Source organism: Oncorhynchus nerka, linkage group LG24 (genome assembly GCF_034236695.1).
Source record: "Oncorhynchus nerka isolate Pitt River linkage group LG24, Oner_Uvic_2.0, whole genome shotgun sequence".
NCBI lineage: Eukaryota > Metazoa > Chordata > Actinopteri > Salmoniformes > Salmonidae > Oncorhynchus > Oncorhynchus nerka.
This window is the reverse complement of record NC_088419.1, coordinates 81,481,513-81,509,441: the sequence shown is the minus strand read 5'-3', so window position 1 is coordinate 81,509,441 and position 27,929 is coordinate 81,481,513. Positions and strand designations below refer to the sequence as shown.

Here is a 27,929-nt window from a genome sequence, read left to right as displayed (position 1 = left end):
AACAACTTTAGATTTATCACCATTGTTGGGAAGGTATGGTTCATCATTAAAATGTTAGGTGTGTCCTCATTGCTTCCTGAATGTCTCAGATCAGCAGTTTATTTGTCTTATATAAACTCCTTGGATGACTGATGCACATTCAGTTTGAGTTCAAGCAAGACAAAATAGGCAGAAACAGGGATTCCAAAAAAGCAGTTGTGCACAGATGTATTTTACCATTTCACTTTAGAACATTGCATGATTAGTAAAGTATGTTGCCACAAGGCAAGCTCCCCATTGGAACGAAGAAACAGTAAAATAACACTCTTCCTGTCATATTGGGAACACTAAAGAAAAGGAACCCGGCTGTTCAATCAGTGCTTGTCCTTTGCTAGTTCTAACATTAGACACCGCTCACATGGACATAGACTTGGCCAGTGGTCTCTTCCTGGCTGGCTGGTTGGGTTGCACAGTCTTCAGAAGCCTCCTGACCAGCTCTAGCCTGCCCCTGCTGATCAGAGCCCTGGAGAGCTCGGTCACCTCCCCGGTGTGTGCCCTGCACAGGCTTCTCAGCTCAGCCTGCACCGCGTCCTCTGGGTACCTCTCCTGGGCTCTCCGTACCCACACCTCCAGCTGGGTGAGGGCAGGGCCGGGGTCAGAGCCACTCTGAGTGAATAGCCCCAGCAGGGCCTCCAGGAGGCAGCGTAGAGCCATGGTGTCCCTGCTGCCAGGACGCTCCAGATCCAGGGCCCTCTTGAAGCAGTCGGCTGCGTTCTGTTCCTCGCCCTTCAGCAGCAGACAGCGCCCCCGGAGGAGGTGGAGATCTGGGAGGCTGTCCCCCGGGTCACACTGCAGAGCTTGAGAGAGGGACACCAGGGCTCTGTTTAATGCCCCCTCATCCACAAGCAGGCTCTCCTGAAGGGCATCCACACCCATGTAGTAATACACCTGGTAAGAGACACACAGATGTATTATACTGTGTAGTAATACACCTGGTAAGATACTGTACTGTGTGGTGATACACCCATAGGCAAACAAATGAATGCAGGTGTTACTATCACAGCAACACAATGACACATTACTGTATGTCTCACTAGATATTCTGTTTTTCTTGACAAGTTACTGTTGATCTTTCACTCACACTTATTTCTGCGTGCCTGGTGTGACTGCTGTCAAAGTGCTTGCAGTGTCTTGTCAAACAGCAGAAAGCAGCACACACATCCCCACTCACCTGTCCCATCTCCAGGTGTGTGCGTAGACAGGGGCGAACACTCAGCACCTTCTCCAGGTCTGCCTTGGCCTCAGTCAGGCTATGTCTGTCAGGGAGCCCACCCTGTCCCTGTTTAGCCCTCTCAAGATCCCTCACATATGCCATCACATTGATCTGAGAATAAAAGCATGTCTGTTTATGTAAATGTTTTGTATTCTGTGATTGTCATGTAGAGTTTAGATGTACTATTTGGTTTAGTATTAACATTATTGAAGTGACATTTCATATTACAATAGTGTCAAGTGTTAAACTGATTTGAACATTGTGTTTAGACATGTTAGGGTTACTGTAGTGTACCTTGGCACGGGTGCAGTAGGCCTGCCAGTTGAGTTCAGGGTCAGGCAGCACATTGAGGGCCATGTTACAGATCCCTGTGGACATCTCATGTTTTCCCAGCAAATAGAACACCTTGGCCAGCTGGTTCAGGATGAACACATCGTCTGCAGCTAGTTTTATGGCCTGCAGGGGACAATCAATATTACATTCGGTTTTACAATAACCTGAAGAATGACAGTGCTATGCTCTCTTTTTAAAACCTGGCAGGTGCATAACCTATAACACTGCATAAGGGCTTATGAGAAGTTTTCAACCCCGCAGAATAACTGAGGGCAGACACGGTAGTAGACTTCTTGAGCTGGCGCCAAGTTTGTAGCCCTTTATACAGTAGGTGATGAGGAAGCAGACATCCGCTAATCATTATGCAAATGTTCATGAAACAACATCATCTGAATGCCTCTGGCAGCTGTGAGGATTATGATGCCACTAAGCAGTCATTAGAAGCATTAAAAGCAAGAGTCAAGTCCTTAGGGCTTTGCTTTGGCTTTACGGCTTGTTCTAGTTTACAGTCCCACTTTTCTGTGAGTGAGGTACGTACAGTTCCGAAGCAGGACAGGGGGTCAGAATCAGAGTAGCCACAGTCATGTACAGACATGGGCACAGTGGAGAATTCTTCTTTCCTCTCTAACATGATGCCTATGTAGCACCAGGATAGTGCTGTGTGGGTGAGGGGGTCAGGTAGAAATATACTGAATGATTAATCAATACATTTAGGACAGTAAGACACAGCACTCATCTTGTGGGTTCAGATGGAGAGCAATAATTTATTAATTTCCCCCCCTATCTTTCTTCCTTGTATACCTTGGTGATGTGTTTTCTCTGACCTCAGAGTCTCTGTGAGCAGCTTCAGTCCCTTGTTGTAGTGAAACAGTCTGGAGTAGTCTGAGTCCTCCTTGTTCTTTACAATATCATCTAGTCTACAAAAATAGATCCATTTGCTTTACATTGTTCTTACACATGAGCTTGATGATATTATTTTCTAATTTATTTTCTATGAAAAGATTTGAAACATTTAAGACACAATTTACCTAATATAGATTGTTGCCATTTTGAAATACCAGCTTCTCTTTTCTTCTGTTGGTATCTAAAAAAAATAAGCAACATCAATATATTACTGTAGATGTGAAATGATGTTCTTCGTAAGTAATCTAACATGAGATCTCACCAGCTCTCCCCCATAGTCCAGAGCTCTGTTGTACAGGGTCAGAGAAGCGGTCAGTCTTTCCCTCCGGTCTTCCTCTCTGTCAAGCTCTATATCATAAGGATGAGCATAGGCCTGCTCTGCCAGGCACCGGGCTGCAGAAAGCCTGGACTCCGCCTGACCTGCCTGCCCAGCCTCCAGACCCATGAGCTGGGACAACTTCTCCACACACTCTCCTGCGTCCAGCTCCCTCTGGAGGCGGTCGTACACGTAGCCAAGGTTGGCCCAAGCGTTCAGGTTCCCCGGGTCTTCTTTACAGATGCTCATGAAGGTCTCCTCGGCCTGCTCCAGCTGGTCCAGATGGAAAGCCAGGAGACCCAGGAGGTTACGGACACCATACTGGAGGTACCTGTAATGTTTTGAAAACAATAGTCCACTCCATATATTATTCATTGTACCAGCTAAAGGGAAAATAGAATTCCAGTTCCATGCTTTACTCCAGCACTCTTTGAGGTACCTAGCTAGTGATCAACAATGTAACTGCCAAAATAATGGAAACGCTTGAGTTAAATTAGGGATACAAAGTATATTGAAAGCAGGTGCTTCCACACAGGTGTAGTTACTGAGTTAAATACACGATTGACATTCCATAATGCTTAGGGTCATGAATAAAAATCTGCAGGGCACAATGGTCAATGAATAGTTTAATGAGTATGAAAACGATGTAACCACATGCCATGGCGATCTGTCGCCAGATCTCAATCCAATTGAAAACTTATGGCAGATTCTGGAGCGGCGCCTGAGACAGCGTTTTCCATCAACAAAACACCAAATTCTGGAATTTCTTGTAGAAGAATGGTGTCGCATCCCTTCAATAGAGTTCCAGACGCTTGTCCTATTAAGACATGTAACACTTTGGTGTTTCCTTTATTTTGACAGTTACCTGTATGTACACCCATGATTTCAGTAAAGTTCAATTAACAATATCAGACATCCCAAACTCCATCCTTATAACCATAAGATAATGTGTTACAATACCCAACTTCTGCCTCCAGCTCAGCCCCCAGAGAGTCCACTTTCAGCTGGGTGTCCCTCCTCCGCAGCTCCCCCGGCCCGCTGGGCTCATGGTTCAGGTTGAGGTCCAGGTGGAAGTGACCTGGGATGTACGCCATGCCATCAATGAGGGACTCAATGTCCTCCTCTGTGTTGCCTTCCTTCATGGTTTTCTCCAGGTAATTCATGGTTTATCCAGGTAATTCATTATCTTTTACAATTACTACCTGAGACTCAAATGTCCACATACACTACTGCTGACTGTCAGAGTCAACTGGCTGTTTTCTTCTTCCTCCAGAGGCAGACTGGTAATACAGGTTAGGTTAGGGACTAGGGAGGGGAAGGAGTAAGTAACCTCATGCAGTGGTGTATTGTACTCCCATTCTGGCCTAGCTGGCTTAGTTGGCTACCTCCCTCTCTATTCTTTTCATTTGAATAGTACATTTGAATGTGATTGAACATTTATGACCCACTTTTTTGTGTTTCTCTTTATGGGTTGAATATCTGACTGATAATCAGTAGGGCTATGGTCTTCTTTTATGGCTCACATGTCAGCTTGGGCTTTTTACAGACTAGGAGAGTGGGTTATTGCTTTAGACGGGTGTCACAACAACAGTAGGTAGGTTGACTTTCACTCAACCTTTTAAAACAATCTTTTAGAAGGTGCTTACATCAGCTTTTCTCTTGCCTTCTGTCTCCATGGTAATGACAGAACGTGATCCATTAGGCTCAGCATGAACAGTTTGAGAGAGAGAGAGTGATGCAGTTGGACAAAGAGCCCTTTGACTTGGTTCATGTGCTTAGATGAAGTATGCAGATATCCTCAATCTCAGCAAACTAAAATAAACTCTAATTGTAAACAAAGATGATCACTCTTTCAAAACTCATACTAATATTTCAAAAAGTATTTGTTGCATTATGATCTGTCCAGTGTAAATTAGGAGTATTTATTTATGTATGGTACCACCAGTATTTTTTTTTTGTTGCCCTTGAAGTGTTTGGCCTCTTATCACCACCAGAGGGTGGACATGCATTGACTGTATTGTAAGACAAACTGAGATTGAAAGTGTTGTGTACTAACACCACACTGTTGACGGAGAGCGAACATTTAATTTATTATAGTGTTGAATAAAAGTTGACTGATTTTTTTGATAAAAGCTCAAGCAATTCCTATGGTGATGGATAATGGGTAAGTAATATCTCATCTTCACAAATGATCCCAAAATAGTTCAGAATATATTTGGGCTGTGTGTGCTTTACCTGCATTATGAGCTGTGATTTTAGTGAACCAATTACCCTTCACTTGAATAGCCTATGGCATAGAATTTCACCTAAGTTTGTTATGTGTCTGATCATTTTGACAGCTTGTGAATCAATCAACCTGCTATCTGCCAATCACGGGAATGCCTGGAATGTTCTGATGCCGGGCATCCTGGTGGTTGGCGGAGTGGCGTGGAGGGGGGTTGGGCATTGGAAGTTAAGACCAGGTTCAGCCTTTGTTCTCTCTCTCTTACGTCTGGGCTTCACAAGAGAAGGTCACGATTGGCTTGTGGGTTATCTGTCATCTATTTGGCGTGTGCTACGGCCCAAACAGTAGCCTGTGTAAAGTTGGTTCAATAAACCGTCAATTCGCAAACTCAAGCCTCTGTCTGGACAATTGTTCATTTATGATCTAGTCAGGTCATTACAGTATGAAGAGATTTAGGAAACACGCAGGAATGCGTAATAGTTTTTTTTATTAAGCCCCAAATTACGGCATGCAATGTAAAGGCACGGGACGAAGATCAAACAAAACACCCAAACAAAAGAGCGAGGAGTACCTCGAAAAAATAACACCCGGGACGACACCCCTAATAATCTGCGCAATCCATAAGGGCACGAAAGCCCAAAATACACAGCACAGGTACACACACGCACCAACAGACATTGTAACAATAATCGACAGCACCATGGTGAACAAACGGCACATATATACAAATAAAGTCAGCAAAAAAACAAACGTCCCTTTTTCAGGACCCTGTCTTTCAAAGATAATTCGTAAAAATACAAATAACTTCACAGATCTTCATTGTAAAGGGTTTAAACACTGTTTCCATTGCTTGTTCAATGTACCATAAACAATTAATGAACATGCACCTGTAGAACGGTCGTTAAGACACTAACAGCTTACAGACGGTAGGCAATTAAGTGATACAGTTATGAAAATTTAGGACACTAAAGAGGCCTTTCTACTGAATCTGAAAAACACCAAAAGAAGGATGCACTGGGTCCATGCTCATCTGCGTGAATGTGCCTTAGGCATGCTGCAAGGAGGCATGAGGACTGCAGATGTGGCCAGGGCAATAAATTGCAATGTCCGTACTGTGAGACGCTTAAGACAGCGTTACAGGGAGACAGGACGGACAGCTGATCGTCCTCGCAGTGGCAGACCATGTGTAACAACACCTGCACAGGATCGGTAGATCCGAACATCACACCTGTGGGAAAGGTACAGGATGGCAACAACAACTGCCCGAGTTATACCAGAAACGCACAATCCCTCCATCAGTGCTCAAACTGTCTGCGAGAGGCTGGACTTGAGGGCCTGTTGTAAGGCAGGTCCTCACCAGACATCACCGGCAACAACGTCGCCTATGGGCACAAACCCACCATCGCTGGATCAGACAGGACTGGCAAAAAGTGCTCTTCACTGACGAGTCGCGGTTTTGTCTCACCAGGGGATTCGCGTTTATCATCGAAGGAATGAGTGTTACACCGAGGCCTGTACTGTGGCGCGGGATCGATTTGGAGGTGGAGGGTCCATCATTGTCTGGGGCGGTGTGTCACAGCATCATCGGACTGAGCTTGTTGTCACCACAGGCAATCTCAATGCTGTGCGTTACAGGGAAGACATCCTCCTCCCTTATGTGGTACCCTTCCTGCAGGCTCATCCTGACATGACCCTCCAGCATGACAATGCCACCAGCCATACTGCTTGATCTGTGTGTGATTTCCTGTAACAAGAACGGGCAAATCTGGTGCAGTCCATGAGGAGGAGATGCACTGCAGTACTTAATGCAGCTGGTGTCCACACCAGATACTGACTGTTACTTTTGATTTTGAGCCCCCCCCTTTGTTCAGGGACACATTATTCTATTTCTGTTAGTCACATGTCTGTGGAACTTGTTCAGTTTATGTCTCAGTTGTTGAATCTTGTGTTCATACAAATACAAACACATCGTCGGGACGGGCCAGTTGTCGCTGCTGAAGTCATCTGCGCAAGGGCACAACAGCCCAAAACACACAGCACAGGTACTCACACGCACCAACGAGCACCATGATGAACAAAGGGCACATATATACAAATACAATCCGTGGGAATAGGGGCCAGGTGTGCGCAATGAAAGTTCCAGAGGGATCCGTGACAGTCGGGCGATTCAATGGCTATCTACTCTGATTTCAGAGCAATCTCGCGCAGCATAACTGCTGAATTTATGAATGCTCAACACCCGTTGAATATGGCCAGTGTCAGTAAACGTTGGACAAAAAAATACGTAATTTAAATGTTGCCAGCAGCACAGTTATAGTCACCAATGCTCTGGATAACATGAAAACAGCCTAACCAGCTCTTCTAGGGCAAGTAAAATGGTCAGAGTGAGTTCTCTCATTTGTTTTTGTGGAAGTAGATAGCCAACATTAGCCAGTTAGCTTGGGTGCTTGACTGCCGTTGAACCCTCAACCCTACTCCTCAGCCAGAGCATCCAGTGTGCGCTCCGAGAGCCAAACACTCTGAATTTATGAACGGACAATCTGACATTGCTCTGGATTTACAAACACCCAGAGCGCACTCTGGCACTCCAGATTGAATTTACAAACACACCCGAAATCGTAAAATGTTTAGTTGGGTGCTTGACTGTCAAGCTAGCAAAAGGTTGAATAACAACAGCATCAACTTCCAGGCCAAGTTCTAGTACACTCAACTGAAACGATACCGTTTGTTTCCAGTAAGAGTTTCATGGGGTTTCATTTGCGTATGGTACAGTAGTTATCTTCTGTAGTTGTTATGTTGTCTGTTGAACACATGATGGACTATCATTTCTCTTTGCTTATTTGAGCTGTTCTTGCCATAATATGGACTTGGTCTTTTACCAAATAGGGCTAGGGCTACCTTCTGTATACCACCCCTACCTTGTCACAACACAACTGATTGGCAAAAAAAAAAATCCACAAATTAACTTTTAACAAGGCACACCTGTTAATTGAAATACATTCCAGGTGATTACCTCATGAAGTTGGTTGAGAGAATGCCAAGAGTGTGCAAAGCTGTCATCAAGGCAAAGGGTGGCTACTTCGAAGAATACTGAAATATAGTTTGATTTGTTTAACACTTCTTTGGTTACTACATGATTCCATATGTGTTATTTCGTAGTTTTAATGTCTTCACTATTATTCTACAATGTAGAAAATCGTCAAAATAAAGAAAAACCCTGGAATGAGTAGTTGTGTCCAAACTTTTGACTGGTACTGTATACATGATTTTGTGCGGGGGTGGTGTTGAATTGTGAATATTTTCGCATTTCTCCGCACAACTGTTGCCATGGTATTCACCCTTCCTCAGGTGCCAGCGCATAGTTACATAATATGAAAATTGCACGTCATATTTTCTGAGTGGTAAGTACATTTTTCTTTTTAACATTCCATTTTTGACTTTATCAGCCCCATAGAAGCCTCCTAAAGACTCCGAATGGCAGAGAACTGGAGAGACGTTCCCAGTATTGGAGGATTATGATGTGTGTCCAATATACTGAAAATGTTAAAGTTTTGGTGTTGGGAAACTAAGCCCCAGTTAGCCCAGTTATTTATCATCTTAACGAGGTCTGTCCTGACACACACACACACACACCTGATGAGGAGATATAATGGCATGTTTGCTCCATGCGAATGTGCGACATAAGTCACTGTGATCTAACATAGCATTCATATACACTGCATTCGAAAAGTATTCAAACCCCTTCCCTTTTTTCACAATCCTCATCAATTCATCCTCATCAATCTACACACAATACCCCATAATGACAAAGCGAAACATTTTTAAATATTTATTACAAATAAAAAACAGATACCTTATTTATATAAGTATTCAGAGCCTTTGCTATGAGACTCAAAATTGAGCTCAGGTGCATTCTGTTTCCATTGATCATCTTTGAGATGTTTCTATAACTTGATTGGAGTACACCTGTGGTAAATTCAATTGATTGGATATGATTTGGAAAGGCACACACCTGTCTATATAATGTCCCCCAGTTGACAGTGCATGTCAGCAAAAAACCAAGCCATGAGGTCAAAGGAGACATGATTGTGTCCAGGCACAAATCTGGGGAAGGGTACCAAAAACATTCTGCAGCATTGAAGGTCCCAAAGAACACTGGCCTTCATCATTCTTAAATGGAAGAAGTTGGGAACCACCAAGACTCTTCCTAGAGTTGTCCGCCCGGCCAAACTGAGCAATCGGGGGAGAAGGGCCTTGGTCAGCAATGTGATCAAAAACCAAATGGTCACTCTGAAAGAGCTCCAGAGTTCCTCTGTGGAGGTGGGATAACCTTCCAGAAGAACAACCATCTCTGCAGCACTCCACGAATCAGGCCTTTATGATAGAGTGGTCAGACAGAAGCCACTCCTCAGTAAAAGGCACATAACAGCCCCTTTGGAGTTTGCCAAAAGGCACCTAAAGGACTTAGACCACGAGAAACAAGATTCTCTGGTCTGATGAAACCAACATTGAATTATTTGGCCTGAATGCCAAGCATCACATCTGGAGGAAACCTGGCACCATCCCTATGGTGAAGCATGGTGGTGGCATTATCATGCTGTGGGGATGTTTTTCAGTGGCAAGGACTGGGAGACTAGTCAGGATAGAGGGAAAGATGAACGAAGCAATGTACAGAGAGATCCTTGACGAAAACCTGCTCCAGAGGGCTCAGGACCTCAGACTGGGGGCGAAGGTTCACCTTCCAACAGGACAACAACCCTAAGCACACAGCCAAGAGAACGCAGGAGTGGCTTCGGGACAAGTCTCTGAATGTCCTTGAGTGGCCCAGCCAGAGCCCGGACTTGAACCTGATCGAACATCTCTGGAGACCTGAAAATAGCTGTGCAGTGACGCACCCCATCCAATCTGACAGCTTGAGAGGATCTGCTTGGAAGAATGGGAGAAACTCCCCAAATACAGGTGTGCCAAGCTTGTAGCATCATATCCAAGAAGACTCGGCTGTAATCGCTGCCAAAGGTGCTTTAACAAAGTACTGAGTAAAGGGTCTGAATACTTATGTAAATGTAATAGTTACGTGTTTTATGTTTAATAAATGTGCAACATTTTCAAGAAACCCGCTTCGGCATTATGGGGTATTGTGTGTAGATTGATGAGGGATTTAAAAAAATCTATTTTAGAATAGGGCTGTAATGTAACAAAATGTGGACAAAGTTCCAAATGCACTGTATACAGTGCATTCACCTCATTCTAACTTTTCTATTGTATCTCCTTATCTTCAAAGTCATCCTGATACAGAAGGGTTCACTGGTGCTGTACCACAAGCTGCTTTCATGTTTGTGTAGCCAAACCGTTTGATCCCTCAATTCGCTTTTATGAATTTCAGTAGTTGGTTTTGGTTCAAGTTATGGTACCTTTTTTGTGGGATCAATGCATTTTTCATCTATCTGCTCCCCAACAGATCTTGTATCCTTAGAGGCAATCTGAGCACTGTTTCAGTAGCTTTTCAGTTCACAGTCATCTCTGGCTGTGGTGAAGCCGAACGGTAACCTGGATTTTACCAGATTACATGAGTGATTTACCCATCTTCCTCTCCATCACTTTTATGATACTATATTTTATTTGAATCACGGTACCTCAAAGTGGGCCATCAGACCCTGCTTAGCATATTGTAAGAGTGCTACTTACAGTCAGTGCACTGCCAAAGCTCCACTCAACTCTCCAGTCTCTCTGAGGCACTGGCTGACTGTAGATTAGAGTTCTAAAGGTCTCTCTAGTGCCACCTGGCTGTTTGTCTGTTACAAAGGAGGTTGGTGGCACCTTAATTGGGAGGACGGGCTTGTGCCAATGGCTAGAGCTGAATAGGTGGAATGGTATCAAATACAAATACATGTTTTTTTATGCCATTCCTTTTGCTCCGTTCCAGCCATTATTATGAGCTGTCCTCCCCTCAGCAGTTCAGGTCCCATATGTAAAGGTCCAATCTACTAACAGACTCGGTTTGTATGCTTTTTATTTGATTTTTTATGTTAGTTTATTTGGTAAATATTTTCTTAACTCTATTTCTGGTACTGCATTGTTGGTTAAGGGCTTGTCAGTAAGCATTTCACGGTAAGGTCTACACCTGTTGTATTCGGTGCACGTGACAAATAAAATGTGATTTGATTTGAATACTTATATAAATGTCATATTTCAGGATTTTATTAGTAAAAATGTCTAAAAACCTGTTTTTGCTTTGTCACTATGAGGTATTGTGTGTATGTAGCATGGTTCATTCTGCGTTTTGTACTTTTAATTTGGACGCTGCCACAACTGAAGGTCTGCTAGTTGAATTATTTTTATTTGCCCTGCACACAAAGAGACAACACACATTGTTAACCCTTGGCGTAGTCCTAGCTCTCAGGCACCTTGCTAGCCGAAGGTCAGGCAAAAGAGAACGTCAAAAGGAAATAACGTGTTGCATGCACACATTCAATGCAGAACATCACACCATACAACACAATACAAGTAAAATGATACAGAGCACAATTCGGACAAAATAAAAGACATACCTGCACAGGAAGAGACAACATTATGTTAACCCTTGGCCCAGTCACAGCTCTCAGGCACCTGCGCAAGCACATGGACACTGTCTCAAGTACTCACAAGTTACAATAGATACCCTAGTTAGCGAGCTTAGTGAAACTTGTTAACATAAATCTTTATATTATCCACATTGTAACCAACTTAAGGTAGCATAACAGTACATTCTGTAACATTATGACGGTCTTATATTAAACAATTTCGGAGCCAAGGACAACATAACTTGCTAGCTGAAGGTCAGGCAAAAGAGAACAATAACGGGGTACGGAAATACAGATAACCCGCGATGGGCCAAACCAAAATATACACAACTTTTACAATCACATGTATGTACAATATTGATATGAAAATGTGTTTGTACACCAAAGAAAAACACTGGCCTATTTGAATTGGTGCAATTTGGTGCATAATCTAGGGGAACAACATCACACAACATCACACAGGCAGTTAACCCACTGTTCCTAGACCGTCATTGAAAATAAGAATTTGTTCTTAACTGATCTTGCCTAGTTAAATAAAGGTAAAATAAAATAAAAACTGCTACATGTAGATTGACGCAGAGGTAAGCGAAGGTAACCTGCCTAAATAACTACCCCCCCGACTAGGGTCGTTGTCCTGCTGGAAGGTGAACCTTTGCCCCAGTCTGAGGTCCTGAGCACTCTAGAGCAGGTTTTCGATCCTGACTCGTTTCCCAGTCCCTACTGCTGAAAAACATCCCCACAGCATGGTGCTGCCACCACAATGCTTCACCGTAGGGATGGTGCCAGGTTTCCTCCAGACGTAAAGCTTGGCATTCAAGTCAAATGGACACCATTTGTGAATTGATCGTCCCCATCTAGCTTCAGAGTTCGTTCTGTTAGGTGACATAAACTGGGATATGCTTAACACCCCGGCAGTCCTACAATCTAAGCTAGATGCCCTCAATCTCACACAAATCATCAAGGAACCCACCAGGTACAACCCTAACTCTGTAAACATGGGCACCATCATAGACATTATCCTGATCAACTTGCCCTCCAAATAAACCTCCGCTGTTTTTAATCCGGATCTCAGCGATCACTGCCTCATTGCCTGTATCCGCTATGGGTCCGCGGTCAAACAACCACCCCTCATCACTGTCAAACACTCCCTAAACCACTTCCGCGAGCAGGCCTTTCTAATCGACCTGGCCCGGGTATCCTGGAAGAATATTGACCTCATCCCATCAGTCGAGGATGCCTGGTCATTCTTTAAAAGTAATTTCCTCACCATCTTCCTCAGCATGCCCCGTTCAAAAAATGCAGAACTATGAACAGATATAGCCCTTGGTTCACTCCAGACCTGACTGCCCGTAACCAGCAAAAAACATCCTGTGACGGACTGCAATAGCATCGAATAGTCCCCGCGATATGCAACTGTTCAGGGAAGTCAGGAACCAATACAGGCAGTCAGTCAGGAAAGCAAAGGCTAGCTTTGTCAAGCAGAAATTTGCATCCTGTAGCTCTAACTCCAAAAAGTTTTGAACACTGTAAAGTCCATGGAGAACAAAAGTACCTCCTCCCAGCTGCCCACTGCACTGAGGCTAGGTAACACGGTCACCGCTGATAAATCCATGATAATCAAACATTTCAATAAGCATTTCTCAACGGCGGGCCATGCCTTCCTCCTGGCTACTCCAACCCCGGCCAACAGCTCCCCCTCCCCCCGCAGCTACTCGCCCAAGCCTCCCTGCGACCTGTATGCTCTAGTCGGCTGGCCCTCGCTACATATTCATCGCCAGACCCACTGGCTCCAGGTCATCTATAAGTCTATGCTAGGTAAAGCTCCGCCTTATCTCAGTTCACTGGTCACGATAACAACACCCACCTGTAGCACACGTTCCATCAGGTATATCTCACTGATCATCCCCAAAGCCAACACCTCATTTGGCGGCCTTTCCTTCCAGTTCTCTGCTGCCAGTGACTGGAACGAATTGAAAAAATCGCTGAAGTTGGAGACTTTTATTTTCCTCACCAACTTTAAATATCAACTATCTGAGCAGCTAACCGATCGCTGCAGCTGTACATAGTTCATCTGTAAATAGCCCAACCAATCAACCTACCTCATCCCCATACTGTTTTTATTTTATTTACTTTTCTGCTCTTTTGCACACCAGTATCTCTACTTGCACATCATCATCTGCTCATTTATCACTCCAGTGTTAAACTGCTAAATTGTAATTATTCGCTCCTATGTCCTATTTATTGCCTACCTCATTCCTTTTGCACACACTGCATATAGACTTTCTTTTTTCTACTGTGTCATTGACTTGTTTATTGTGTTATTGGCTTGTTTATTGTTGACTCCATGTGTAACTGTGTTGTTGTCTGTGTCACACTGCTTTGCTTTATCTTGGCCAGGTCGCAGTTGCAAATGAGAACTTGTTCTCAACTAGACTACCTAGTTAAATAAAGGTGAAATAAGATTTTTTTTTTTTAAGAAAAAAAAAAGAGTTCAATCTTTGTTTCATCAGACCAGAGAATCCTGTTTCTCATGGTCCCAGAGTCTTTAGGTGCCTTGACAGCTCCAAGCGGGCCTTTTACTGAGGAGTGGCTTCCGTCTGGCCACTCTACTATAATATACTCTACTACACTATATAAATGTATTAAGTAACTGGCTTCTGTTCAAGCTTTTAACTTGGTTTTGAACTTTATCCAGGTATCGGGGAATGCTCTCGAGCGAAAACGCTCACGGAGAGAATTTGATTGTCTGTCATATTCTTCCTCTGATAACTATCAACTGTCAATATTGTATTTTTATCTGTACGTTTTCTGTAAACTTTTGTACTTAGAGATGGTCCCTTCTTTGTTACAAGTACATCTAAGAAATGTATAGAATTAACGTTATTTTACATAGTGAAGGCAATTGATTGTACTCTAGAGTTAATGGAAGTAATAAATTATTGTAATTTAATTCCAGAACCCGTCCAGATCATAAAGCATACGACCCTGTTGAGGAATAGGCACTAACCTGCCCAAACTGCTCACCCATAAAATGTGTAGAGTGAGGCGAGCTATGTTGGGTGAGGGTAATGTAGGACGCTATGTAGCTCAAGTGGTTTCAAGTTATCTGGTCAGCAGGTGTGTGCGGGGCGCGCGCATTCTTGTTATTATGTTGTAGGTGTGCTTTGATGGTCTGATACAGCAGTATAGTATATCAGATGGTGTGCAGAAAAAGATAAATCAAACGAATGACTGTCTCATCCAGTATTAAATGACATAGACATCTGTCCCACTAGATTACTGTGATTAGACCCCTGATCGCCCTTTCTACCACCTCCGGCTTGGCAGCACTGACTGTGGCGAGAGCTTTTCACTGATGGTGCTGTTACGGAACATGACTCCTCTGTGAGAAAGCATGAATCAACATCAGCCAAGTAAGCAGAAGGCTTCGAAATGGGCTATTACGTCGGTGTTCAAGTGTTCTATTATTCGTGCCCAGTTGGAATGGGGTGGTGCGTTTCACATCAGCACTATTACGGTAGGCGTGTAGGGATATTACAGTACTTACGGAAGGCAAGTTGTGCGCTACGGTTCAGTTTTCCCCTCTGCAGCTGTCATCGTGCAGGTGCAATCTGCGTTTCGACGCGTGGGTTGTAGGGTTTACGTCCAGCTCCCTGTTGTGTATTTCATGCATAGGCCTAAACTAGCCTAATCTAGAAAGGACTATTCCGCATTGAGAAGCAAAACCACTCGTTTGGACTCGAGGGAAATGTAGACTATTCTTTCATAGGCTTCTGCGACTGTTTTTGTCTGAGGAAGATTCACATTATATGAATGCACCTTCACATCGAGCCATTGGACTTAATCGCGATAACCTTTCAGTGCGAATTTAAGATAATACAGCCCAGTGAATGTGTATTTATTTCAGCTGATGAGCGCATCATCTCAATAGATTGTAACAGCGCACTAACTTCACAGCATCGGCGGTGTTTGCAATGGTATTGGGCTATTTTCTACATCCATGACCTCAACAGGACCATAGTATAATAGTGTTTGTCAATGTTCTGTCTGTTGATAAAACTAAAAGGACCTAGTGCTATATTTATCCTATTATCTCTGGCGCATCGATTGGAGAGGAGTTGCGTAGGATGCCAGTGTTGCAATTAGAGGTTGCTGTTATTGCAATTTGACAGACAAGGATATCCAAGAATCACAGCGGACGTAGTGTGCTTTTGACTTGACAAAGAACGGAACAGTATGGATGAGGGCACAGCTGCCAACGAGTCTATTCCAGATTTAAAAGATTTAGAGGTGAAAATCGGATGGAAGACACCTGAGGGTTTGCTCAAGTGCATGCGGGAAGAGGCGTCCAGCCACCGCGGAGATGTCAAGTTGAATTCACTGGAGACCAAAGACCGAGACATCACGGGCAGGAGTCTGGATGAGAAGATTCGAAAATTAAAAGTTGATATGGTAAGCTCTTATTTGGAGCAGTGACTTTTGTTGGTCTTGCCATTAGTTATCCACATTTGATTTTGTTGTTAGAAAGATTATGTGCAGTCGTACAACATTTGCTCTGCGTTTGACATTTAATGTTATAACGATTCCCTAATAACTCAGAATGATGTTGTTGGTGGTCAGTAGCCCTACAGTGAACAAGATATGTATGTAATATTGATCCTAGTTCTACATCCTCTTCCTGAATATAAGGCATCCACCCAATCAATAATTCTGCTGATCTTCACCATGATAACAGCGGCAGGTGGCTGAGGTTGCTATAGATTCATTATTGTCAACAGGTCATAATTGGTGTGTTCAGAGACTAATAATTGGCCTAGGGATGGATTACTATTGTATTATATAATGCGAAAGAACTGGTAGGCTATTTCATTTACAATCTAACTGTTCATTTATCCTATTAAACCGAGTTTATTGCAGGCCAGCCATCTTTCATTGATAGGCGACATTCCGAGTTTATCATAACAGACGTCATCATACTTCTCTCCCCTTGGTGCAAAAAAGGACTTCAGCAGAGAAGCTCCGGGTGTGTTGTTTTTCCCTCGTGCACAGATGTCTTGCATTCCTATGGCAAAGACAGGCTCGCGGCGGCTGTGTTGGAGACGGCGCAATGTATGTCGTATTGGAATGATTGTACACAAACAGCTCATGGTGGAAGCCTGTGTTCTTCTAGAAACCGAAACAAGTCTCATTTGTCGCATTGGTTTGGTTTGAAAATAGCAACCCACAGGTTTTGTTTGTAGGCCTACCACTGCTGCACTTCCCTGCTGTGTCGTTCTGTCATCTGCACTCTGACTCACCAGACAATAACCAAAGACTCTGGCAAAGAAACCTGCATAAAATTACATATGGTGTTGTAGGATACAGTATGTAGTCCATGTTGCCCATAACAACTCAATATATTATGTTAATCCAAACTTTCTTGCTTTGCCAGTAGAATTTAGTCGATAGCCTATACCCAGAGGGAATACCACTACCAGCCATTTGGGTGATGATGTTTTACAGTGCTGATATTGTGGACCACTAGTGAGTGGTTTGAACAAACTAAACCGCAAATGTTTTAAGGTTAGGGGACATCAAGAGGGTCATAAATCTTTGTGCGGCCAGCGTCACATAACGACCCCATGATTTGCTTGCAGCCATCCCCATTCATCAGCCCTGCTGAGCCAGAGGATGCAGGGCTCTCTCCCTGGTCAAAAGTAGTGCACTATGTAGGGAGTAGGGTACCATTTGGGATGCAACAGAGGCTTCAGTGATTAAGAGCTACCTCTTAGTCAGAGTGATCTTCCCACTGTTCAGACAGCATGCATAGTGCTGCTGTGTGTTGGGCCAATATCTCATCTCTCTGAGTGGTGCTGGGTAGCAGGAGAACAGATGGGTACTGAACTTTGTGCTCTCATCACAATTCTGCTTTCACAAAATAGGCTACACACATGCACATATGCATGTGCACGCACACTCATTCTCACAAGGAAACATGCGTGTACACACACCATTGGCGTAACTCAGTTTCTCTGGGCCCCCGCAAGGTCAAACCCCCCCCCCCCCAAACAAACATCTAATGCGTCAGCCAGACAGCCACTCACAAGTATAGACTATTGGTCGCAGTCCATGGTGTTGAAATTGCAACTTGTCATTGCTGCTGCCTATCAAATCAATGATGCCAGGGCATGTAGTCTATAGCTTTGCTTTAGCTAATGGATATATTTTTATTGGTAGGCCTCTTTGGCCATCCATATGTCATGTTAAGCCTAACATTTCACTAACCTATACACAGTGTCGCCTGGCTGGCGGCAATAATGTAATTACTTGTTCAGTAATTAAAGTTGGATATTCAAACATTGCAGATAGTTTAATAAAATGTAGATGCAACCGCATACTAATCAGCTACTAATATATATTTTTAGACTATACAACTGTCCTGTATAACCTACCTGAACCTGCATGACATGAGCAATCCTCGCAATCTGCACTGAGTATATCCCCCCCCTCTCCTTTACCATCAGAACGGACTAAATTCGTCAGGCCATGGACTTTACACGGTGTTGAAAGCTATCCACAGGGATGCTGGCCCATGTTGACCAATGCGTCTCACAATTGTGGGTGATGGACCATTCTCGATTCACATGGGAAACTGTTGAGCGTGAACTCAGCAGCATAGTACATCTGGACACAAACCGATGCGCCTGGCACCATACCCCGTTCGATGGGCACTTAAATGGTTTGTCTTGCCCATTCACCCTCTGAATGGCACACACATACACAATTCATGTCTCAATTGTCTCATGGCTTAAAAATAATTCTGTAACCTGTCTCCTCCCATTCATCTACACTGATTGTATTCTACATCAATAAGGGATCATCGCTTTCACTTGGATTCACCTGGTCAGTCATGGAATGTCATGGAAAGACCCTCCAAGAACTGTTGTCCACTAAAGATCAAATCAAATTGTTTTAGTCACATGCATGTAGGTGTAGACCTTACAGTGAAATGCTTACTTTCGAGCCCCAAACAAACAATTTTGTTTAAAAAAATATGGATAAGAATAATAAACAAAAGTAACAAGTAATTCAAGAGCAGCAGTAAAATAACAATAGCGAGACTATATACAGGGGGGTACACCGGTTAGTTGAGGTAATATGTACATGTAGGTAGAGTTATTAAAGTGACTATGCGTAGATGATAACAACAGAGAGTAGCAGCGGTGTAAAAGAAGAGGGGGGTGCAATGCAAAAAGTCTGGGTAGCCATTTGATTAGGTGTTCAGAAGTCCAATGGCTTGGGGGTAGAAGCTGTTTTGAAGCCTCTTGGACCTAGACTTGGTGCTCCGGTACCGCTTGTCATGCGGTAGTGGAGAGAACAGTATGACTGGGGTGGCTGGAGTCTTTGACAATTTTTAGGGCCTTCCTCTGACACCGCCTGGTATAGAGGTCCTGGATGGCAGGAAACTTGGTCCCAGTGATGTACTGGGCCGTTCGCACTATCCTCTGTAGTGCCTTGCGGTCGGAGGCCGAGCAGTTGCCAAACCAGGCAGTGAGGAAAGTCAGGATGCTCTCGATGTTGCAGCTGTAGAACCTTTTGAGGATCTGAGGATACATGCCAAATCTTTTCAGTCTCCTGAGGGGGAATAGGTTTTGTCGTGCCCTCTTCACAACTGTCATGGTGTGCTTGGACCATGTTAGTTTGTTGGTGATGTGGACACCAAGGAACTTGAAGCTTTCAACCTGCTCCACTGCAGCCCCGTCGATGAGAATGGGGCGTGCTCTGTCCTCTTTTTCCTGTAGTCCTCAATCATCTCCTTTGTCTTGATCACGTTGAGGGAGAGGTTTTTCTCCTGGCACCACACGGCCAGGTCTCTGACCTCCTCCCTATAGGCTGTCTCGTCGTTGTTGGTGATCAGGCCTACCACTGTTGTGTCGTCTGCAAACTTAATGATGGTGTTTGAGTTGTGCCTGGCCGTGCAGTCATAATTGAACAGGGAGTACAGGAGGGGACTGAGCATGCACCGCTGAGGGGCCCCTGTGTTGAGGATCAGAGTGGCGGATGTGTTGTTACCTACCCTTACCACCTGGGGGCGGCCCGTCAGGAAGTCCAGGATCCATTTGCAGAGGGAGGTGTTTAGTCCCAGGGTCCTTAGCTTATCGATGAGCTTTGAGGACACTATGGTGTTGAAAGCTGAGCTGTAGTCAATTAATAGCATTCTCACATAGGTGTTTCTTTTGTCCATGTGGGAAAGGGCAGTGTGGAGTGCAATAGAGGTTGCATCATCTGTGGATCTGTTGGGGCGGTATGCAAATTTGAGTGGGTCTAGGGTTTCTGGGATAATGGTGTTGATGTGAGCCATGACCAGCCTTTCGAAGCACTTCATGGCTACAGATGGTAATCATTTAGGCAGGTTACCTTCGTGTTCTTGGGCACAGGCACTATGGTGGTCTGCTTGAAACATGTTGGTATTACAGACACGGAGAGGTTGAAAATGTCAGTGAAGACACTTGCCAGTTGGTCAGCGCATGCTCGCAGTACACGTCCTCGCCCTGCGGCCTTGTGAATGTTGACCTGTTTGAAGGTCTTACGTACATCGGCTGCGGAGAGTGTAATCACATGGTCTTCCAGAACAGCTGGTGCTCAAATGCATGTTTCAGTGTTATTTGCATTGAAGCGAGCATAGCAGTAGTTTAGTTCGTCTGGTAGGCTCGTATCACTGGGCAGCTCTCGGCTGTGCTTCCCTTTGTAGTCTACAATGGTTTGCAAGCCCTGCCACATCCGATGAGCGTCAGAGCCGGTGTAGTTCGATTCGATCTTAGTCCTATATTGATGCTTTGCCTGTTTGATTGTTCAGAGGGCATAGCAAGATTTCTTATGCATATGGCCTGTTTCAAGCTTCATGCATCTGGCCTGTTTCAAGCTTCATGCATCTGGCCTGTTTCAAGCTTCATGCATCTGGCCTGTTTCAAATTTCATGCATCTGGCCTGTGTATCATTGATCCAGACACAAATGGTTTTGTTGGGACAGACTTTGACACACTGCAAGGTGTAGACAGGCAGAGACACAGATCATACTCAGTCTGGTCTTAGTCGGCTCAGTGTCATGCTGGCTGAATACTGTCTGACAACTTTCCCTCCAGAAGTCCCCAGCTGCTGTCAAATCTCAGACGGGTCTAAACAGCTTTACTGAGTTAATGGGGCTGCAGGTAGCCTAGTGGTTAGCGCGTTGGACTAGTAACATTAAGGTTGCAAGATCGAATCCCCAAGCTGACAAGGTAAAAATCTGTTGTTCTGCCCCTGAACAGGCAGTTAACCCACTGTTCCTAGACCGTCATTGAAGATAAGAATTTGTTCTTAACTGACTTGCCTGTTTTCTCAGACATCTACATACAGTGAGGGAAAAAAGTATTTGATCCCCTGCTGATTTTGTACGTTTGACAAAGAAATTATCAGTCTATCATTTTAATGGTAGGTTCATTTGAACAGTGAGACAGAATAACAACAAAAACATTCATAAAAACACATGTCAAAAATGTTAAGACCAAAGAGCTTTCCAAGGATGTCAGGGACAAGATTGTAGATCTACACAAGGCTGGAATGGGCTACAAGACCATCGCCATGCAGCTTGGTGAGAAGGTGACAACAGTTGGTGCGATTGTTTGCAAATGGAAGAAACATAAAATAACTGTCAATCTCCCTCGGCCTGGGGCTCCATGCAAGATCTCACCTCGTGGAGTTGCAATGATCATGAGAACGGAGAGGAATCAGCCAAGAACTACACGGGAGGATCTTGTCAATGATCTCAAGGCAGCTGGGACCATAGTCACCAAGAAAACAATTGGTAACACACTACGCCGTGAAGGACTGAAATCCTGCAGCGCCCGCAAGGTCCCCCTGCTCAAGAAGTAAATGCCCGTCTGAAGTTTGCTAATGAACATCTGAATGATTCAGAGGACAACTGGGTGAAAGTGTTGTGGTCAGATGAGACCAAAATGGAGCTCTTTGGCATCAACTCAACTCGCCGTGTTTGTAGGAGGAGGAATGCTGCCTATGACACCAAGAACACCATCCCCACCGTCAAACATGGAGGTGGAAACATTATGCTTTGGGGGTGTCTTTCTGCTAAGGGGACAGGACAACTTCATCGCATCAAAGGGACGATGCACGGGGCCATGTACCGTCAAATCTTGGGTGAGAACCTCCTTCCCTCAGCCAGGGCATTGAAAATGGTTCGTGGATGGGTATTCCAGCATGACAATGACCCAAAACACACGGCCAAGGCAACAAAGGAGTGGCTCAAGAAGAAGCACATTAAGGTCCTGGAGTGGCCTAGCCAGTCTCCAGACCTTAATCCCATAGAACATCTGTGGAGGGAACTGAAGGTTCGAGTTGCCAAACGTCAGCCTCGAAATCTTAATGACTTGGAGAAAATCTGCAAAGAGGAGTGGGACAAAATCCCTCCTGAGATGTGTGCAAACCTGGTGGCCAACTACAAGAAACGTCTGACCTCTGTGATTGCCAACAAGGGTTTTGCCACCAAGTACTAAGTCATGTTTTGCAGAGGGGTCAAATACTTATTTCCCTCATTAAAATGCAAATAAATGTATAACATTTTTGACATGTGTTTTTTCTGGATTTTTTGTTGTTGTTATTCTGTCTCTCACTGTTCAAATAAACCTACCATTAAAATTATAGACTGATCATTTCTTTGTCAGTGGGCAAACGTACAACATCACCAGGGGAGGAAATACTTTTCCCCCCTCACTGTAGCTGCCTGTTTGGCTTCTATTATCAGTCTGGAGCTCAACTGTAATAAAATAAAACCACTTCTTTAGACTGTTATGTCCACATATAGGCTACAGTCTGCCACCTGTATCTATGTGTGTGTCCTATGAAAAGGAAAAGTCCTAAGAATGTGAATGCCGCACTGTGTTGTTGGAGCCCAGTGCATGACTCACCCCCTACCTCTCCCTGACTGCTGCTGTGCTGTACAGATGGAACTCACAGGGGAGAGACATGTGCAGGCAGATAGAACAGGACAGGAGGGTTGTGTGGAAGAATGAATGACAATGAAAAGAATGAGAGAGAGAGATGGCAGGAAGACAGACAAACAGAAGAAGCCAGAGTATGGAGTGTTTAGATGTCATAAGTAAGAGAGTCAGTATACTGTATATTGAGTGGGTGCAAGTCTGTGGAGACTGACTAGTACTTTTCCATGAATCTTTGGTACAAAATAGCTAGAAAGAGTGGAAGGGAGTATGCAAACAGATGGAACAGTGGGAGGGCTGTGGCGAGAGGTCACCCTTCTGCTGTCTCTGAAAGTGATCTTATTAGATGGGGAGAAAGAGAGGGGAGATGGAGGATGCTCAGGGATGTGTTCACTTAACTCTGTTTGCAGAAGGCAGAGAATAGATGGGGAAGGTGAAAGATAACAGACAAGAGAGACAACTGTGTGTGTTGGAGGGGGGGGGGGGGGGTCTGTTTCGTCCCTGTTTCCAGTGTGATATTGTCGGACTGGTCTCAGCGTGGGAATCTGTCTTTTGTTCACTGGTGTGTAGGATCAGCTATGTGTACATTCACACTATTCATAACACTTTGTGTGTATGCGTGGATCTGTGCATGCGTATAGGTTTCTGCATGGTGAAATGGCACATCAAGCCTGAAAATCATATTTTCCCCATGAGTAGTATCAAGTGCTAGCCTGTTCATTTTGTGATGAAGGCTGAGGAGACTAGTGCTTAAGATGCTACACACACACACGGAGAAAGGAAATTTAGCTCTACCGAATCCTGTGGATTAGCCGGGAGCTGTCTGGCCCGGCGCCTCCACCGGGAAACTGGAATCTTTTTTGACTGTGAAAATGGCTCGACCACCTTCAAGGCCCCCCCACCCCCACACACACACACTTTAAGGAATGCCTACAGGCAGACTGGCATTGGGACTGGCACATAAAATAAATGGCATGCAGACAACATGTAGCGGCAGGGTAGCCTAGTGGTTAGAGCGTTGGACTAGTAACCGGAAGGTTGCAAGTTCAAATCCCTGCGCTGACAAGGTACAAATCTGTCGATCTGCCCCTGAACAGGCAGGTAACCCACTGTTCCTAGGCCATCATTGAAAATTAGAATTTGTTCTTAACTGACTTGCCTAGTTAAATAAAGGTAAAAAAAATGTTTTTTTTAAAGATAGGCACACACACAGAAATGTAGCCTAGACACCAGCCAGAGATTTGCAGAAAGATGGGCGTGTATCTTTTTTTCTCTCGACTATACGGTCTGTACCAATATGTAATTAGAAACACACAAAAAACTGTTTTAAGTGAGAAGTAGGCATTGGTCTGAAGCCAAAAAAGAAAGGAAATTCAAATGGGCACCACAAAGCCTGTTCCACTCATGCTCTACCAAGATCTTCCAGCACACAGCTTGGACCTACTATAGTAGCTACAGTGCCTTGCGAAAGTATTCAGCCCCTTGAACTTTGCGACCTTTTGCCACATTTCAGGCTTCAAACATAAAGATATAAAACTGTATTTTTTTGTGAAGAATCAACAACAAGTGGGACACTCATGAAGTGGAACGACATTTATTGGATATTTCAAACTTTTTTAACAAATCAAAAACTGAAAAATTGAGCGTGCAAAATTATTCAGCCCCCTTAAGTTAATACTTTGTAGCGCCACCTTTTGCTGCGATTACAGCTGTAAGTCGCTTGGGGTATGTCTCTATCAGTTTTGCACATCCGAGAGACTGACATTTTTTCCCATTCCTTCTTGCAAAACAGCTCGAGCTCAGTGAGGTTGGATGGAGAGCATTTGTGAACAGCAGTTTTCAGTTCTTTCCACAGATTCTCGATTGGATTCAGGTCTGGACTTTGACTTGGCCATTCTAACACCTGGATATGTTTATTTTTGAACCATTCCATTGTAGATTTTGCTTTATGTTTTGGATCATTGTCTTGTTGGAAGACAAATCTCCGTCCCAGTCTCAGGTCTTTTGCAGACTCCATCAGGTTTTCTTCCAGAATGGTCCTGTATTTGGCTCCATCCATCTTCCCATCAATTTTAACCATCTTCCCTGTCCCTGCTGAAGAAAAGCAGGCCCAAACCATGATGCTGCCACCACCATGTTTGACAGTGGGGATGGTGTGTTCAGGGTGATGAGCTGTGTTGCTTTTACGCCAAACATAACATTTGCATTGTTGCCAAAAAGTTCAATTTTGGTTTCATCTGACCAGAGCACCTTCTTCCACGTGTTTGGTGTGTCTCCCAGGTGGCTTGTGGCAAACTTTAAACGACACTTTTTATGGATATCTTTAAGAACTGGCTTTCTTCTTGCCACTCTTCCATAAAGGCCAGATTTGTGCAAAATACGACTGATTGTTGTCCTATGGACAGAGTCTCCCACCTCAGCTGTAGATCTCTGCAGTTCATCCAGAGTGATCATGGGCTTCTTGGCTGCATCTCTGATCAGTCTTCTCCTTGTATGAGCTGAAAGTTTAGAGGGACGGCCAGGTCTTGGTAGATTTGCAGTGGTCTGATACTCCTTCCATTTCAATATTATCGCTTGCACAGTGCTCCTTGGGATGTTTAAAGCTTGGGAAATCTTTTTGTATCCAAATCCGGCTTTAAACTTCTTCACAACAGTATCTCGGACCTGCCTGGTGTGTTCCTTGTTCTTCATGATGCTCTCTGCGCTTTTAACGGACCTCTGAGACTATCACAGTGCAGGTGCATTTATACGGAGACTTGATTACACACAGGTGGATTGTATTTATCATCATTAGTCATTTAGGTCAACATTGGATCATTCAGAGATCCTCACTGAACTTCTGGAGAGAGTTTGCTGCACTGAAAGTAAAGGGGCTGAATAATTTTGCACGCCCAATTTTTCAGTTTTTGATTTGTTAAAAAAGTTTGAAATATCCAATAAATGTCGTTCCACTTCATGATTGTGTCCCACTTGTTGTTGATTCTTCACAAAAAATTCAGTTTTATATCTTTATGTTTGAAGCCTGAAATGTGGCAAAAGGTCGCAAAGTTCAAGGGGGCCGAATACTTTCGCAAGGCACTGTACTTCAAACGATGTGTATGCAGGTTGCTTAGGATTCAAACGTTCTCAAACAGCCTAATTCATACTCGTAGAGCAGATGCTCTCACAATATTGTGATTTATACCGCATACAAGTTAAAGTATTGTATTCTTCACACACTAATTCCATTCCATTACCTTTTCAAGCTTTTATTTTATTTTATGAGAGCATGCTTTGCTTTTATACTTACAAGACCATAATGCTTGATTGAGTGAGCTGTTTTTTTCTTGTAGTAATATGGTGCTGCCTGTATTTCCTTAAATACAGTATTTCCTCAACATTCCTGCAGTCAGCATGCCAATTGCACGCTCCTTCAACTTGAGATATCTGTGATATCTGTTGTGTGACAACTGCACATGTTGCATTTATATTTGTGTTCAGTATACATCATTTGAATAGCAGGACACTATAAAGACAATTTTTCCTCAAAAGTATGAATTAGGTTGTCTGAATCCTTCGCAACCTACATACACATTGTTTGTCGTACAATAGACCAACTGTAGTAGGTCAAAGCTGTGTGCCGGAAAACCTTGGTACAGCATGGGTGGAGTAGGCAATGTGGTTCTCGTGAATTTCCGTTATTCTTTGGTTCAGACCAATGCCTTCTTTTCACTTAAAACATTGTTTGTTTTGTTTTTACACCAAAAAAGTGATTTGACTAAATGATACATTTCCACATGCAAAAGGTGTCTTTCGAAAATGTAATTTGCACTTCAAATTATGTATAAAAAAGAAAAGTGTTTTGTCTCACGTAATTTATTGTCCAGGGACAGGTTTCCCAAAAGCAGCTTAAGGCTAAGTTCATCGATATAAACTTTGCAGGTGCATCATTAAATCTCAGAGCTGTTTCCCAAAACCATTATTACTAAAGTTGCACTAGAAAACACTTGTTATTTACCGACTGCCTCATAGACCCGATAGATAACTGGGTCGTTAGATGCTTTTTTGCCCTTCCACTTTATACACAAAAGATCTGTGACCACCGATAACTTCAGAACAAGGTTTACTCTAATACAAAGTTGCCAATGTCTTTGCAATTGTTATAAACAATCAAAATGTAAAAAGATGCTTCCAATGAAAATATAAAATATTGTAGGCTACTAAGGCCTATATACACTGCTCAAAAAAATAAAGGGAACACTAAAATAACATCCTAGATCTGAATGAATGAAATATTCTTATTAAATACTTTTTTCTTACATAGTTGAATGTGTTAACAACAAAAGCACACAAAAATTATCAATGGAAATCAAATGTATCAACCCATGGATGTCTGGATTTGGAGTCACACTCAAAATTACAGTGGAAAACCACACTACAGGCTGATCCAACTTAGATGTAATGTCCTTGAAACAAGTCAAAATTAGGCTCAATAGTGTGTGTGGCCTCCACGTGCCTGTATGACCTCCCTACAATGCCTGGGCATGCTCCTGATGAGGTGGCGGATGGTCTCCTGGGAGATCTACTCCCAGACCTGGACTAAAGCATCCGCCAACTCCTGGACAGTCTGTGGTGCAACGTGGCGTTGGTGGATGGAGCGAGACATGATGTCCTAGATGTGCTCAATTGGATTCAGGTCTGGGGAACGGGCGGACCAGTCCATAGCATCAATGCCTTCCTCTGTCAGAAACTGCTGACACACTCCAGCCACATGAGGTCTAGCATTTTCTTGCATTAGGAGGAACACAGGGCCAACCGCACCAGCATATGGTCTCAGAAGGGGTCTGAGGATCTTATCTCGGTACCTAATGGCAGTCAGGCTACCTCTGGCGAGCACATGGAGAGCTGTGCGGCCCGCCAAAGAAATGCCACCCCACACCATGACTGACCCACCGCCAAACCGGTCATGCTGGAGGATGTTGCAGGCAGCTGAACGTTCTCCACGGCGTCTCCAGACTCTGTCACGTCTGTCACATGTGCTTAGTGTGAACCTGCTTTCATCTGTGAAGAGCACAGGGCACCAGTGGCGAATTTGCCAATCTTGGTGTTCTCTGGCAAATGCCAAACATCCTGCATGGTGTTGGGCTGTAAGCACAACCCCCACCTGTGGACGTCGGGCCCTCATACCACCCTCATGGAGTCTGTTTCTGACCGTTTGAGCAGACACATGCACATTTGTGGCCTGCTGGAGGTCATTTTGCAGGGCTCTGGCAGTGCTCCTCCTGCTCCTCCTTGCACAAAGGCGGAGGTAGCGGTCCTGCTGCTGGGTTGTTGCCCTCCTACGGCCTCCTCCACGTCTCCTGATGTACTGGCCTGTCTCCTGGTAGCGCCT

The 27,929-nt window shown here is 44.0% G+C and overlaps 2 protein-coding genes across 2 annotated transcripts in view; one reads left to right on the top strand and one right to left on the bottom strand.

Annotated features, from left to right (window-relative positions):
* Window positions 1-181: 181 nt before the first annotated feature.
* On the bottom strand, window positions 182-4,068 carry ttc22 (tetratricopeptide repeat domain 22). The gene is made up of 8 exons (XM_029633232.2): window positions 3,765-4,068; window positions 2,751-3,135; window positions 2,614-2,669; window positions 2,387-2,502; window positions 2,124-2,242; window positions 1,547-1,708; window positions 1,211-1,363; window positions 182-927 (listed from the first exon to the last, which is right to left on the bottom strand). Exons 1-8 carry the CDS (start codon window positions 3,965-3,967, stop codon window positions 394-396), a joined length of 1,728 nt encoding a protein of 575 aa, XP_029489092.1. The 5' UTR covers window positions 3,968-4,068; the 3' UTR covers window positions 182-393.
* Window positions 4,069-15,072: 11,004 nt separating this feature from the next.
* LOC115108651 (leucine rich adaptor protein 1-like) overlaps window positions 15,073-27,929 on the top strand; it is a 38,642-nt gene continuing 25,785 nt past the window's right edge. The window contains exon 1 of the mRNA XM_029633231.2: window positions 15,073-16,040. Within this exon, the coding sequence (XP_029489091.2) occupies window positions 15,825-16,040 (216 nt within the window). The 5' untranslated portion in view covers window positions 15,073-15,824. The remainder of the gene's footprint in view (window positions 16,041-27,929) is intronic.